Source organism: Xiphophorus couchianus, chromosome 22 (genome assembly GCF_001444195.1).
Source record: "Xiphophorus couchianus chromosome 22, X_couchianus-1.0, whole genome shotgun sequence".
In the NCBI taxonomy this organism is placed as follows: domain Eukaryota; kingdom Metazoa; phylum Chordata; class Actinopteri; order Cyprinodontiformes; family Poeciliidae; genus Xiphophorus; species Xiphophorus couchianus.
In genome coordinates, this window is record NC_040249.1 from 22,129,493 (window position 1) to 22,145,456 (window position 15,964).

At 38.2% G+C, this 15,964-nt stretch overlaps 1 protein-coding gene across 1 annotated transcript in view; it reads left to right on the plus strand.

Annotated features, from left to right (window-relative positions):
* The window catches only part of kndc1 (kinase non-catalytic C-lobe domain containing 1), a 39,874-nt gene that overhangs the window by 2,671 nt on the left and 21,239 nt on the right, over nt 1-15,964 (plus strand). Inside the window, exons 2-16 of the mRNA XM_028007331.1 lie at nt 34-232; nt 3,812-3,870; nt 5,617-5,763; nt 6,457-6,574; nt 6,657-6,790; nt 7,433-8,044; nt 8,952-9,066; nt 9,734-9,805; nt 9,910-9,971; nt 10,076-10,234; nt 10,850-10,927; nt 11,069-11,150; nt 12,371-12,566; nt 12,716-13,374; nt 14,369-14,507. Coding sequence (XP_027863132.1) covers nt 34-232; nt 3,812-3,870; nt 5,617-5,763; nt 6,457-6,574; nt 6,657-6,790; nt 7,433-8,044; nt 8,952-9,066; nt 9,734-9,805; nt 9,910-9,971; nt 10,076-10,234; nt 10,850-10,927; nt 11,069-11,150; nt 12,371-12,566; nt 12,716-13,374; nt 14,369-14,507 — 2,831 coding nt within the window. The remainder of the gene's footprint in view (nt 1-33; nt 233-3,811; nt 3,871-5,616; nt 5,764-6,456; nt 6,575-6,656; nt 6,791-7,432; nt 8,045-8,951; nt 9,067-9,733; nt 9,806-9,909; nt 9,972-10,075; nt 10,235-10,849; nt 10,928-11,068; nt 11,151-12,370; nt 12,567-12,715; nt 13,375-14,368; nt 14,508-15,964) is intronic.

Sequence of the window (15,964 nt, forward strand, 5' to 3'; positions counted from 1 at the left end):
CTTTATTTACCAGAACATTCTTTACCTCCACAGGAAAACGTCTCCCTGGCCGACATTCTTTCTTTGCGGGACAGCTGCCTCAGTGAGGAGGAGGTATGGGCCGTGTGTGCAGAGTGTGTTTTGGCCCTGCAGAGCATCAGACCCTCCCACCTCTTCTACACCCTATGTATAACACCAGACACTCTGGCCTTCAACGCTCATGGGAATGTTTGCTTCATGGAGCAGCTAAGCGGTGAGTCAACAGAACACATAATGTTTTAGATTGTTTTTTGGTTTTTTTGTCAAATTTCTGTATTTTGCATGCAATGCTCTTTGCACTTACTTGAAAGATACTTTCTTTGGACAATTTAAGTTTGGAGGATAAATCCTACACACAGACTAGATATAGCTTCCAGTTGTAGTACAGCCAATATGTGGGCTGCAAAATCCTACGTGCCTGTTAGAGCATAACACTTATACAAGAAGTAAGCTTTATTCCAATATTACATAACAGACTTGATCAGAAATGCAGCAATAGAAACTCAAAATCTAGGTTTATCCAGGTTAAAATCTAGTTTTTGATTGAAGAACAGTCTCAAAATTAGTTTGCCAATTTCACAACATATACAAAGTTTTTTAAATGAACTTACAGATCACTTCCTATATTATTCCAGTATATGTTTCAGCTTATTTTATTTTTCCTCTCACATTACTTACATCAGCACATTACACATGTTACACTCTGCTGCATCTACTTGTTCCATGCCTTGCTTCCAGACATCAGAAATTGATAAGCATTGATTCAGTGAACGTAGGTTGCCTTGGGAATCGTTGTTGTGGCAACCGTTTCAATAAAGCCAGCAGTCATGCTGCGATGCTTAGTCATCTATTCATACTAACACACTGTTTAGCAAAGATAGCACCTGTTAAAGTAATACATCACACATTTTCGATGCAACACATGCACACAGCAGAGATCATTTGAATATCTGGTGCTCTAAATTATTTAGTGTTGACCCATTTGAACATTTGATTTTTCTGTCAGATGTTAAAGAGGAGAAAGTCATAATAACATGACTTCTGCTGCATTGTTTCACTTTGTGTCCATCTAGTTGAAATATCACAAAGCAAATGTTGTCATTCTGTAACTTTTTCCTTTTTAAAGTTGTTCTAAGGTGCAGTCTATGCTAGTTATATATACAGTATATACCTATATATATATATTTTTTTCTTTTTTTACATTGGACAGGTAAAAGAGTGTAAAAGAAAAAAACAAGGATAAGGTAGCAGAGAATGCAGCCGAAAGTAACCGATGAGTGAATTTGCTACGTTTGTTCAAGTTTGTAACACCAAACTTGAGCATAATTGTACTACACAATCATTCAATTTATTAAGGTAAGAGTCATATGATATTGCAGCCAGTGAGGAGGAGGAAATGAAGAGAAAAGTTGTCTAAGAGTAACTTGAATGTTCAAAAAGCCAGTACCCAATTAATGGACATAAAAGCTTCCTGTGGGAGGGCAAGTAATTCCCATCAGTGGTGACTGAACCCTTGTGCCCACAACTGTAACCCAAACACTAAAATCTTAGTAGGTTTCATGTAGCTGATCAACGTTGCATTTCTGCTCCTGTTCTGACCAGCATCTTTAATTTCATGTGTTAGGGTGTCAGCACTCCCATTCCTTACAAAAACCAAGTCACAGAAGCAGCCTATAACACATTAGTTATTCATACAGTGAATGTGCAAGTCTCACTTTTTTTAATATCACTGTACATGTTTTACTCGTAGCAGTTTAGCTACACTACAGTAATGTCTCTTAATCTCTTAGGACTCCGTCTGTCAAAGCTCTCAAACTCTAAAAGTTTGTTGAGTATATTTTTTCCCAGAAGTCATATTGAAAGTAAAAAAAAATACACACACAGGAAAAGAAAAGAAAGCATATTTTAATCTGATGAATTTTATGCTCACAAACAACACCAAATAGTTTCTTAACAGTTATTCAGTTGACTCCCTAGTAGTTGAATGTCCTGCCATAACTGTATCTGCAACTGTGATGTATCCATTTCCATCTGCTCTTGTTTTTTTTTTTCATTTAAACCCAAAACTCCAATCACAATCATTATCATAATCAATAGCTGGTTATTCTTTTCAATAGAGAGCCTGTTTTGGTTCATAGGAGAATATCAGTTCCCTTCACCAAAGTTCAACCTTTTTTCTACATTTTTGATATTTGTAGCAAAGTGCTGACTACATCCTTTTTCTGTACGTGATCACAAATCTATTCAGCATATTCCCCTTGAAGGATTTTTTTCCCCCAAGAAAACAATTTGGTATGTGGTTACATTGAGGAGTTTGCAGATGTTGCATATAGCTACATTTGGAAACAGATTAGGATTTTTACAGTATGGACCCAAGAAAACACAAAAAATTTCACTTTAAATTTACCAATATTCTATGAACACCCAAGCAACTCTGACCTTGGAGGCTCCAGATTTCCATTCGCTCACCAGTGGCCACTAAGACATATCAGTACGATTCATTTCAGCTGATTAATTACTGCAGTAACACCAGGGAGGTGGCGGGATGAGTATGTGGGTGCTGCGGCGATGTTCAGATCATGCAAATTGAGTCAGAGCAACAAAATGTCCTCGTAGTTATCATGCAGGGATGATAACAGATAACTGTTAACTTTCCCCACGAGACTTGACATTGCAAGCTGTTCCATTTTGGATGAAACTCCTACTGGCGGAGTGCCGTGGGAGATCTGATCGGGAAAGTGTGTTGAATCTGGTGGATTGCTCAGCTCATCCTACCTGTTGTGCTAAAATGCCAGAGGCACACATGACTCACACACCATCAGCCTGATATAAACTGCTTCACGCTTAATGACTATTTTTATTTCTCTTCTTTGATGATTATTTCAGCACGTTACAATTTTTTCCTAGCTACAATGGTTTTACACGTGTCTTCCACTACTTCTTACGCAGTCATGCTCTTTGAAGTGAAAAGCAAAGAAGAGAGAATGAATGAGAAGGAGTAGAGGATGGTAAAGACTTGAAAGGAAAGGAAGAAACATGAGATTACTGGGAATGTGGTAGAAAAGATGATCTTAAGTGGTGACAAAAAGAAGAGAAAGAACCAAAGGAGGAAACTGTAAAGAGGGGAGGAAAAACTGGAGAAAGAAAAGATGAAATGTTTTTATGAAAGAAGCTAAAACTAAAAAATTAAAGAGGGGATTTCTGGGGAATAAAATATTAAAGTAAAATAAAAGATGTGAAGGAAGAATTTCTGCTCTTCGTAGCCCAGAGCCGAAATCAAAAAGCGAACTGTCATGACCCACTTTACTCCCTGTCATTCTTTCAGATCCTCCCTCGTTTTTTCCACAGCATTCATGTCCTTCTCCAGTTGAAATGAGGCACAGAGTGCTCATCACATTGCTGCTATGCACCTGTATGTTGTTATTGTAGCAGGTCTGAGCACTGACCCACTTCAGGAGGAGGACAGCGAGGAGGATGCACCCGATTCCTGCTCACCCCCTTTCAAATTCTGATCCTGGAGATTATCCTGAGATTATCCATCACACATGAATTATGCAAATTGAGAGAATCAGCCCCCTTTTCATTGGACTGCAGTGGTTAAATAAGCACCATGCATAAGTCTAAAACTTCTGTATTGTTGCCATCAATAGTTGTGAGAAGGGAAGAGGCCAGAATTTACTTCCCTATCAGTTGCTTTGCATTCAAAAATGTCAATTCTCCCCTAGATGTGATGTTGCTGTGTATAGTTCAGACATGCTTGATAGAGACGTTTCTGGATGTTTTTGACCTGCAGATGATCCAGATTGCTCATTTGTCCCTCCGGAGTTTGACAACACGGGCAGCACATTTGAGGTAAGAGAGATGTGTCGTCACAGCACATCATTCACACGTAACTCACAATCAGGTGCATGTTTTGTAAAATTTTTAACAAAAAGGAAATAGCTTCTTTATATATTTTTTCTTCCTAAAGCTTTCAGCCAGTCACTTTACTAAGGTTTACTTCTTGCACTTCATCAAAGCTAACCTTAACCTAGTTTCTTTGCAGCCTAATTGCCTGGAATGTTTCATATTACCCGGTCTGTTTCTTCTGTATCATTCCACTGTGGGATTCAATACAGCTTTTTTTATGTAATCAGCTCCTTTGATGCCTAGAGGGTCATTCCTCTTCTGCAAGAGCATTGCTCCTGAGGGTTCACAATGCTGCTGCAAATCCTCCGCAGTCTGTCAATCTGTTCAATCTGAGTTATGCAGCAGGAATACTTATTGTTGTTCGCAAACACAATTTCCAGGTTCAGTTATTGGAAGTGCACAATAACAGCACCGACCAGCACGGGATTATACGTAGATTAGATCAATACAACATGAATCTCTGATTGTTACAGTTTGAAAGCTATGAGAAGTCACTCCAGATGTTGAACTGAAACAGGTCATAAATTAATTTTGCCAGGTCTGGCAACATGTTCATCTATTTTAATAAAGCCTGCGCTGTGTACATTAACAAGCATAAAAAAATCAATGCGGTTTCTTTCAAACTAATATACAGTTAATGGTAAACGTTTTAGAGATTGTCTTACTTTATTTCGTAACAAAATACTGTCAAACATCCTGAAATTACATTTTTTCATCCTTGGGAAAATAGCTGCTACATTTGAAATGTTCTTTTGTTCCATACAATCTGCAACTCTTCTGGTTTCAAAAGAGAAAAAACTGAGTTTGCGTTCGAACATACACTCCCAAGGTCAACACTTTGTGGAGCTGCTTTTGCAACAGTTGTAGCTGCAAGGCTCCTTAGTTCTGTCTCTAAGTTTGGCTCACAAAACGTCTGGGATTTTACTTCTTTGCTCAAGGAAATTTTACTCCTGTTCCTTCAAATTGTTACAGTTTCTCTTAGGTGAGTGTTTGAAATTTTTTACGATCCACCCAGCCTTGTTTTGTGTTTGAGAACTTTGATACTTTTCTATTTTTATGGTAGTAAAATAAAATACAAACAACAAAAGAAAATCAATGTGAACTGAGCTTGGAAATCATTTTGAGATGAAAATGAGATGAGAAAAGTTGTTTCAACTCATCTTATTAATCTGTTTTAATAATCAGGGCATAAAATGCTTGTGCCAGCGGTTTGTACAAATAAATTATTAAATATGATCAGATAGTTGTCAGATAGTTGTACTTCCTTCCTCAATTACAAATAAAGTCTCAAACACAGATGTTACAGGCTGTTAAGCTTGAAGGACTTACCTTCATATCAGGGGTTTGTGAAAATAGCTTTTATCTATTTTATCTGCTGGGAATCGTGCTGAGTAATGCTTCACATGATAAACTTCACTTTGATGAGAAATGCCCCGTCGCTTTGATGGTGTGAGATCTCATGCTGTTTTAAACATTTGCAAAAATGTCATGACCATTGTTTTTCACAACAAACTAACAGTTACAATGTCAGCATAAACAGGAGGTGTTTGTCTTAAATCTGCTGATGGCGTTATAACCTCAGACACGTCTTCTTTTATTAAAGGGAATGATACATGACATGTGTGACCCAAACCTGTAAGAGGATTCTGCAATATTCAAATGTTTGTGCTTCTCTGACTCTGGCTGCAGGGCCACATTTTCTCTCTGGGCTCCACACTTTCTGCTGCACTGAAATTTGTCATTGAGCCAGAGCTTGAGGCTGAACTGGGAGAAGAACTTCAGAGTTTGCTGCAGCAGATGCAGGAGGAGAAGCCTGAGGACAGACCTGAGCTGGAGGTGCAAAAACAGTAACAGAGACGCGTTGAGAGAACAGATGCCTCACTCTAGCATCAATGTCCGAATTATATATAAGAAAATGAAAAGTCAAAAGTGTTGTTGTTAATTTCAGTGAAAATTGCATTTTTGATTGATGAGTTTCTACTGATCCAAGATGAAAACCTTCCTTATAGTCAGTCTTACTGAATCACTCTAGTCTTTAAAACAACCAGGATGTTTTTCATTACTGTGAGTATTGTTCTTTTATTGCTTGGACTTAAAAATAAGGTAATTGTGGGGCGTGCTGTGGTGGCGCAGGGGGTTAGCACGCCCCACGTTTGGAGGCCTTAGTCCTCGACGCGGACGTCGCGGGTTCGACTCCCGGTAAAACTCCTCGGAGAAAAAAAAAAAAAAAAAGGTAATTGCGTGCTCCTTAGCAGCACCAAGTGGAAATATAATGTAAGTGCAAATCTGTTTGAGGCTTAAAGCCTATGAGATGGACATTTGTACAAATTTCAGCAAAATTAAGCACATTTGAATCACAAAATATTGCTTAGACTACACATTATAATAAAAAGGTAATTAACTATTATTATTACTTGCAATAAGCTGAATGGGAAATTTCAAATAGAGACTATCAATTTTATTTCAAAAAACACAGAAGAAATTTGTTTTTCTGAATGTTGTAGACTTTATGATACAATTCTCCCACAGGATATTCTGTTGCTGGCTGAAGAGCAGCTGACTCAAACATCTTCTGCTACCGTGTGCCGGAAGTTATCTTCAATTGGACGAAGAGTGCTCTCCATTGAATCAGTTTCAAATATTCAAGGTTCTTATATTTATTATTCCAGGGTTTTTTGCTGCCCAAAGTAATTTTCTGGCCTCTGATTTGTGTCTTTGTGCATTCACAGATGAACAGGAGGAATCTTTGGAGGAAAGATGGCAGCATTCCAAAGCCAAATGTCTTTTGAAAAGACTAAACTCAGAGGATAAGACCAAAGACCTTTCTGACACCTTTGGGACAAACAGTGTGTCCAGACAGCAGGTAGCAGTTTTTGGTAATAGTTAGAACAATTTTAAAGGAAACTTTGTCTTTCCTATAATGCACAGCCTTGTTCATCTGACCACTAAGTTTAGATTATTACCAATATGAATATTTAATGGGCATTGTGTACTTCTATAGAGGCATCAATAAGGCAGAAATCAGTTTTTCACAAGTTCATGTGATTCTTGGAGGCTTGTGACATTTAAATTATAAATTGGTAGCACTCCAAGTTGGCTATTGTGTGTTTGCCTTGATACCACAAACTTCCTTGATTTCCAGCTGCAACATATTGTGTACAAACTAAGTTAATCACATCTACATTGCCTTTGTGCACAACTAACAGTGTAGCATAAAGGGGTACTTTCCTCTCCAGGAAAACCAGGCTGAAACTGATTTCTTTAAAAATGATAAAACATTCAGTAGCATAAGCATTGCGACTTTGCAATGTGCAAGCAAGAGATTTTCCCTTTTACTGTGAACTTATTACTTTGCCATTGTTGTTAGTTCACTCATAAAACTAGCTTCTCTAATGGATATGTGTGACATTGCTCACCAATTCTCTTAGTAGTGTTGCTTGGAAACTACTATTTATTTCAACTGCTCAGAAAAGCTGAAATTAATGATAATGCTCTCCTTCTGCAGGTGTGTGGGGCCTGGGATTCCTCTCTATGGGCCGAGGATATGGAAAGCGGTGAGGCAGACGGCATGAATCTGACAGATGAGATGGATTGTCGTTCTTACAACAGCTCCCCAGTGAAGAGGAAATCCCAGCAGAAGTTCAGAGGAGCAAGGGGAGCCCTTAATCGCTCCTGCTCGGTGCCAGACTCCAACAATCCCCCGTGTGTCTCCACTCCACCTCACGGAGATATCAGTATTCCTGTTTCTGACCTCACAGAAATAGGAGCTGATGAACATCTAGACTCAAAGTCTATGTGGAGTAACAGACTGGAGAGACTAAACCGGGGGAAGTCCTGTGAGTCCTACCCTCACTGTAGAACTCAGGATCAGGAAAAGGCATCACAAGGAACCAATCATGTAGACTCTTGCATAGAAGAAGTAAATATTCAAGACTGTGTCCAACCCATGTCAAGGGGATGTATCCAGGACTTGGTCGCCTCCTGTGCCTCCTGTCGAGAACTGGAGATGGCACAGAACTCTTTAGAGAATGAGAGCGCGTCAAAACCCAACATTTCCCTTTCTTATAACTACATGACCAAAAGCATGCTGTGCCTAAACGAAGAATCTCAGGATGAGGTTAGTCATTTTAACAATAAGTTTTCACTTTTCTGAACTTGATGTTGCTTCACTGAATCTATTCACATGTATTTTACACACTTATTTAGTCTCCTGAAAAAAGGCTGTTTTTTAATGATCATAAACTCATCATTATGATGCGTACAAGTTAATTGTATTGCAAAAATATTTTTACATTTTTTCATACTAAAACCAGAAACTTCATTGTATTTTGTTAGGGGTTTTTTGTGATAGACACAACAGAAAGTGGTGCATAGTGTGAAGTCAAAAAAAAAAATTTAATCTAAAAAGCATATCGCAATTAGATATTTTATCAGCTTTCATTATAGTGACAAATTTTTTCCCATTCTTCATTGAACAGTTAGTCGTGGATAAATGTCCAATGATGAACAGATAGACTTTGGATAGACTTGTCCAGGTTTTGCTACAGATTCTCTGTTCCAGCTACTTCATCCTCACAGCATGATCCTTTACCACCAGGGTTTACCCATTAATAATGAGGATTTAGTCAGATTTAGGTGTTAGTTTTCTATGGAGCATTCTGCATGTCACCTAGCCAATTCTTCTTTTAGCTTCTTTTATATTTTATGTCCGACACCTCAATAATGGCAATCTCAAAAAACAGGTACACACTGTTTCGTATTGAGTTCAATACGAAACAGTGTGTACCTGTTTTTTAGGTATAGGTATATATATATATTTTAGGATAGTTCACTATCCCCACCAAAGACATATAAGATACACTGAAGTTTGAACATCAGATTAAATTTTTCTGCAGCTTTTCCATTCAAAACCTCTTACATGACACAAATGCTAATCCTTCCGTTAATCAGGCCTGCCAAGCGAACAAGTTGAACTCTTTAGTTACTAAGTCGTGGCTTTTTGTTTGTTCTCGTTTCCTGTCCAGTGGACCTCTCTCAGGGAGCTGCTGACTCATTGTGGACGGAGGCTTACGGTTAATGAGCTGTGGGCTTTGTGTTACACCTGCTTGTCCTCACTGCAAACTTACACTGACTTTCCAGGTGATTATTTTCCTGTTTGTGTTCAATTTCCAGCTCTTTCAATGACAGGAATTATGCTCCAATTCCATTCTGATACCTGAATCTGCTGACATGTTATGGAGAATTTAATTTATCACAAACCCATCCAGGGACAAGTGCTGTGAATTAGCTTGTGCTATTAGCACTTTGACGCAAACATGGGGCCGCTGTTCTGTTCAGTTTGTCTATTGGCTTGTGTCTGTCCCTTTCAAATAAACTTAAATTACATAAAAGTTTTCAGAACACTTCTAGTTTAACGTTGAGCACCATTATAGTCATTATGTTGTGCAAACTAATATTCATAAACCTCACAAGCATAGTAAACTGTACCAGAGGTTGGTGTGATTCGGGCACCAACCTTTGGTTGTATTTACAGTTGCAAGATTGATAGACTTAAACTTATTTTATTGTCGTTGCACAAAGACATGACAGTGAAATTGCCAATGAAATGTTGCTTTGCCACCGGACAGAGAAAAAATAAATAAAAAACACAGAAAAATAACAAGTGTGCCTATACATAAATTTACAGTAATAATATATTGCTAAATACATAGAACTTGGCGTTTAATTCTGTCTCTAATAGGAATGGTAGTCAAAAGTTCATTTACAAAAGGAGAATGATTGGTTCTTGTTCTCTCTTTGTCATTAGCTTATTTATGCCTGGACACAATGTATGTGAACTGCAAGGGAGAAGTGATTTTTCTCAAACCTAAAGCCATCGGTAGGTGAAATATTGTCAACTACTCTATGCTTCTTATTTTGTTGACTTGTAAATGTCTGGAGTTTGTTCAGATGAATTGTTGACTTCATGTGTCTTCTTCACAGAATCCCATGATGGTTTTTTTCTTGCACCTGAGTATCAGGAACACGGTATTGTAACTGAGAAGGTCTGTCTGTCAGAGCTAGTTTTACCTTCTTATAAAATTAACTGGCTATTAGCTGCAGCTAAAGTTTTTTATTCTATATTTATGCATCACTTGTGTGTTCTCAGGTCTGTGTGTATGGGGTTGCTGCTATCCTCTGGGCGTCAGCCAAGTTCAGCTTATCACCAAATCAGAAGCTGGCGATGCCTCGTAAAATGAAGAGACTCCTCCTGGAGATGGCTAAGAGGACTCCCATGGAGAGACCAACCATCGTCATGGCAAAAAAGGTTTTACTTGGAATAATGATTGTCCTGGAGCCAAGCAAATGTTCTTTGAGGTTGTCTGCTGCCTGAAAAGTAAAATAATATTTTATTTGACACTGTGATACAGTGTTTCAGGAGATTATTCTTACATTTATCTTATTCTGCTTCTATTTAACTTTCAGCTGAATAATTTTACACTAACCTTTACTTTAAGCCCCTAAAGGTTCTTGGAAATAAATGTAAATGGAGCATTTTTTGAAGTTATGTTTCATTTTATTAGTTGACCCGAGTGAGTAGGAAGCAGTACTAGTAATCCACAATTTCCTGTTTGCTTGGATAATATATATGCTGTGAAAGAGGTCCATTTCAGGTTGCCAGCCTTCAAAATAAGAAATGCAAAAGAACATATGTCATATAAGGCAGGTGTGTAATAATCTCTGATAAATGAGTAAATGACTGAAATTAAATAGCTGTTCTTCCTACGTTGCTCACATCCAGTCTTAAATTAAAAACAAAAGCAAAAGTGGAACTGTGACAAAAAAGTAATTTTATTTTTTGTTGGGTTCAAATCCATCTTAGTTATATGGACTGCAGTGGAGCATATATTTTTAATCCTCTATTGTTTTTTGTTTTTTTCAGAGCTGCATCTGTAATCTTTCTCGTCAGGGGATTAGCGCTGAGACTGTTTGGGGAAACCTCATCAGCAGAGTTCATCCGGTAAGCTTTTCTGCAACGTTGTAGTTTTATGTGTTAATTTCCTGGGATTATTTGAACCTCTGAGTTAGAGTTATCTGTTTTGCATCATTAAGTGACAGCGTTGTTCTTTATTGTCATGAACGGTGATGTCTTTTTTTCCAGCCAGCTTCAGAAGGCCACAATACTGAAGATTTGAGTGAAAGTAATAATCAGAGCTCAACTGATGAACCCCGACCAAACAGTGGTATGACGGTGCTATGACCCTCATGCAATATACAGAACTTTGCATTAAAATGCAACAAACCTTTACAGTGTCTTGCAAAGCTGTTTCTACCACTGGATTTTTTTTTTCCACATCATTTTAGAATGACACAAATTTCAACATTCTTATTTTGTGTCATGAATTTGGCCTCCTTTATTCTGAAACCCCTAAATAAAATCTGGTGTAGCCAGTGCCTCCAGAAGTCTGTTTTTTGTAAATTGACAGGCCATGTGTGTACTTAAATCTCAGCACAGATTCAGCTATTAGGAGAAGGCCTCAGAGGTTTGCTAGAGAATCTTAATGAACAAACAGCATCACAAAGTTCAAGGAACATAGCAGAGAGGTTAGGGAGAAAGTTTAAATAAAGTTTGTTTAAAAAAACAATTTCCCAATCTTTGTACATCTTAGAGCTCTGTTCAATCCATCATTTGAACTTAGAAAGAGTGTGACACACATGTAAACGTCAAAGAGATAATCATGTACCTCAACATGCAGCCAAGTAGATAACATGTAGAGGAGAATCCTGAAACAAAAAACACATTGACTCAGCAAAAAGTCAGCCTCAAAAGACCTAAATCCAATTGAGAAACTGTGTTGATGTTAGCGGTTGTTTTCCGTCTTGTCTTACTGAGTTTAAACTTGTTTGCAAAGAAGAATGGGCATAAAATTTGTCTTCTATTATGCAAAGCTGGAATAGATATACCACAAGAGACTGTAGCTATCATTGCAGAACAAAGTGATTCTACACGACATTCACTCAGGGAGCTAAATTCAAAAGCGTACCACACAGTTTGTATTTGTGGAAAAATTATTTTTGTGTGTTTATGTGCTAGTTTGTGTCAGTCCATCACATGAAATCCAAATAAAATGCAATGAATTTGTCCTACGTTAATGAAATGTAAAAATATTTGGGGATGAATAAAAGGTTTTACAAGGCACTGTATTGCAATAAGTACATTCTTGTTAGCAAAGTGAGCACAGCTAGAAATTTGTGAGTTCCAGTTCTGCCTGTGCAGACATTCCTCTGTGTAGTTTGTAGTTTATTTTTGCCCGAGTGTTATCACTAGAAACAAGACCATGACCATCACCATGGCAGCAGATCACCCAAAACATTTTAAAAGTGTTATTTGTACATAAGCAGTGTGCATTGCATGAGACAATATCACTGATATTGTATCTGGGATTGTTGTGACCACGTGTAGGCTTTGTGCCCATGGCCACTGAGAGCCGACTGGCTCCTGTGCCTGGCCCTGTTCCCCACAGCTATCCTGTCAGCATGGAACTCCAGCTCCCAGAAGCCTTCACTTCCACTGCCACACACTTCACTCCAATCATCCTGACCAGTGAAGGGGAAACAGAGGAGGAGGAGAACCAGCATCTGGGAACTGTCACTGTAGGGTGCGACATCAAAAATACATTGTGTGAATGTAAAGATAATCTACTTAAATTTGGTGCAAACTTAACTTTATAGCAATCTTTGTTGAAAAGAAAGAAGACTAACAACATCACAACACGTTTAGAACTTAACTGGATTGTTTCTTTAACAGGACAGCAGACAGACTGACAAAGAACAGTGTTCATGCTGCAGAAAGCTGCCCAGATGTCCCTCCTCCTAAAGCCAATCTACATTCAGAAGAGCTGACTGAGTTTCACACAGTCATGAGCACTTCTTCCAAAACGTCCAGCACAATACCTGAGGACTCTCCTTCAGCTCTCTCTGATGTTTCCCTCCTTGAAGTCTCCCTTCCCAGTCTCTCTTCCCCCTTATCCACTAACCTCAACAGCTGTGGCATTTTCAACAATTACCTCTTTTGGCAGGATCCCATGACAGGACATCTGTCCTTGGTGCCCGTCAAGGTCAGGGCTCCTGAGTCTCTACACGGGTTGGACATAAATCCGTCTTTTGTCCCTCAGTCTTTGCTAGGCCTGATAACAGGTCAGGAGACCAACGGGGGCCTGTTTTTTGATTCTGTGAGTGTTACTGTGAGGCCTGGGACTCAGGATCTATTTTATTTAAGTGGTAGCTCCACAACGTCAGACGGCCCTCAGGATCGTGCTTCACATCAAACGTACTGTGGAAAAACAGAAGGTGAGGAGAGCTCTGCCTCCAGAGATCATCCTGCTCTGCAGGATGTGATCGACCTGCTCAAAGGACACTGTTCAATTAAGGGGCATTTAGACAATGGCCGTCAAGACATCATGATGGGTAAGTGCAACACAGGGGAGAAAATTGACTCAATATATTTGTGTATTATTGCTTCGTTAATAACTCATGAGATTAAAATGATTGAATTTTTTGCACTGGCGAACTTTATCAATTTGAGTGTCTTGCTGCATTTCCATTGACTATATAACTGTACAATTTAACATTTCAAAAATACATTTGCTTGATGGAAACACTCCAATTTTGAAAAAAAACTCGTTTGTTGATATAAAGTTTTGGTGCTAGAATGAGGTTGTTGTTTGTTTGTTTTTTAACTTATCGAAGTTAGTTTATCTTACAAAACTGAAATGGAAGCACTTTTTTCGCATCACACAAGTCACATGATCAGCAACCGGATGTTGCCACAGGTGCAATCCACAAACAAGAGGAACGACAGGAAGTAGTTAGAGGATGTTTTTCAGTAACTTTTCTCAATATAAATTTATTCAAGTGTGATATTCTATTAAATATTCTTATTTAATAGAAAACCACAATTGCAAAATGTTTTTTTTACATTAGTGGAATACTTGCACTCATTGGTAATGGAAACTCGTTTACAGTAGTTCATATGGTCCCTGAGCTCCTCCTGTGCATTAGCGACCATGTGGATGCTTTACCTCATTGTTTTCCTTGGACCATTTTAACTAGATGCTGAACCCTGCACCCTAAAAGATCTGCAGCTTTAGTACTTGAGTCATTGAGCCTTCACAATTTGACCATAACTTAAAATCCTTCTACTTCTGATGCTTGCTGTGCATCCACTTTGAGGACAAAATGTGCACCTGTTCATAAATATATCCCACCCACAAACATCTGCCCAGGGAACATAATGTTATGCCTGTTTGGTGCATACCAGCCCTTCTACAAGGAAAAGACATCTCATTGTTTTTATCGCCCTTAATCTCTATTACCATTTGCACTAAACTTAAAGGAATTTATAATTGAACTTTATGGTCAATTTTTGTGTGAAAATAAAATATGTTTTGTATTTTCCCAGGGGAATACCTTTTCTGTTTGAAGGGACTCCAGTGCCAGCAATTTGCCAGCGTAGTGAAGGAGAGATTCTGTGACCTGCACTGGGACGATGACTTACTGGGTGTGTTGCATTGCCTGGTGAACTACAGCTGTTCAACACTGTGAGCAGGTCTTTTTTTGATTCTCTTAATACAGTTATTTATTTTGTAAATGGATGTTCATATGACCAAGGGCACACTCTGCTTGCATTGCTCTTACTGCTTTCTTCTGCTCTGTTGTCTCTGTAAGAAGAGCAGGTCACAGTGTCTTGATTGCCACCAGCTACAATAAGCCAATGAGCTTTGATACGAGTCACTAATTCTGATACATAAGTAGTAATTTATTACAAAGTATTTGATCTCCTCCCACCTATAAACCATGTGAGAAAATTAGTCTGCTTTCTGGGCTGTGTGTTAAATGCAGTTGGTCGCAAAATTTTGTTTTACATTTTCTTTTTTCACCAACGAAATATGTTACGTTGAGGTTTTGTATGATAAACCAACACAAATGAGCACATTCTTATGATGTGGAGAAGCAAATGTTACACTGTTCTAAATATTTTGTAAATATGAATCTGCCATACATTTGTATTCAGGCCCTTTTACTCTTGTACCCCTAAATAAAATCTGCATGTAACTTAATCTGAAATAGAGCTGAGAATTCAGACAAAAATTACCGCTAAACTAAATAAACACTAACGCTCATGTTATAAGTCCAAAAAGACGTCATTAATGGTCCCTAAAACTTGACTTTGAGCTGTTTTGTGGACTGATGAGACAAATTTTGAAAGTTTTGGAAGATGTGTGTCATTTAACTAACATAGCATATCAGAAAAATAACATCATAAGAACAGTCAAACATTGTAGTGGCAGTGTAACATCTGACACTGATTTAATTCTGTAGGACCTAAATAACTAACTGTAATTGATGGAACCGTGAATTCTGCTCTCTGCTAGAAAATCCAGAAGGAGAATGCTCAGTGTCCAGTTCATTATGGACCATGCAGCAATGATCTGAATTACACTAGCAAGTCCACAATGAATCGTTTACAAAAGAAGCAAAGTGGTTGTTGTGTTGTGGGCTAATCAAAGTTGGGAGTCTAGGGACTTAAATCTAATTGAAATGTAGTAGTGTAATCTTAAACAGGCTGTTTGTGCTTTAAAATCCTCCAATGAGGGAATATAAAAACAATGCAGTGAGCCAGAATCCCACCAATAGCTATTCATTTTTCACATGGGGCCAAAATGGTTAGATTTTTTTTTCTAGATAAGTAAAAAATCATCATTTGAAAATGCATGTTGTGTTCATTCAGGTTGTCTATGTATGACATCAAATTTGTTTGATGACTGGAGATATTTAACTGTGACAACAAAAGCAAACACAGAGGAAATTTGTAAGGGGGAAAATACTTTTACCCGACATTCCAGATCTAGAAAATAACACCATGAATCTGTGTTATCTAACTATTAGCCCGTAAGCTGCTGCCACAAGTCAGCAACAGAGTGTTTCAAGGCAATTTCAGACTCGCTGAATGTACTGTATCCAGCCAGAGGCATCTAAATGATGTAGAAACAGATAA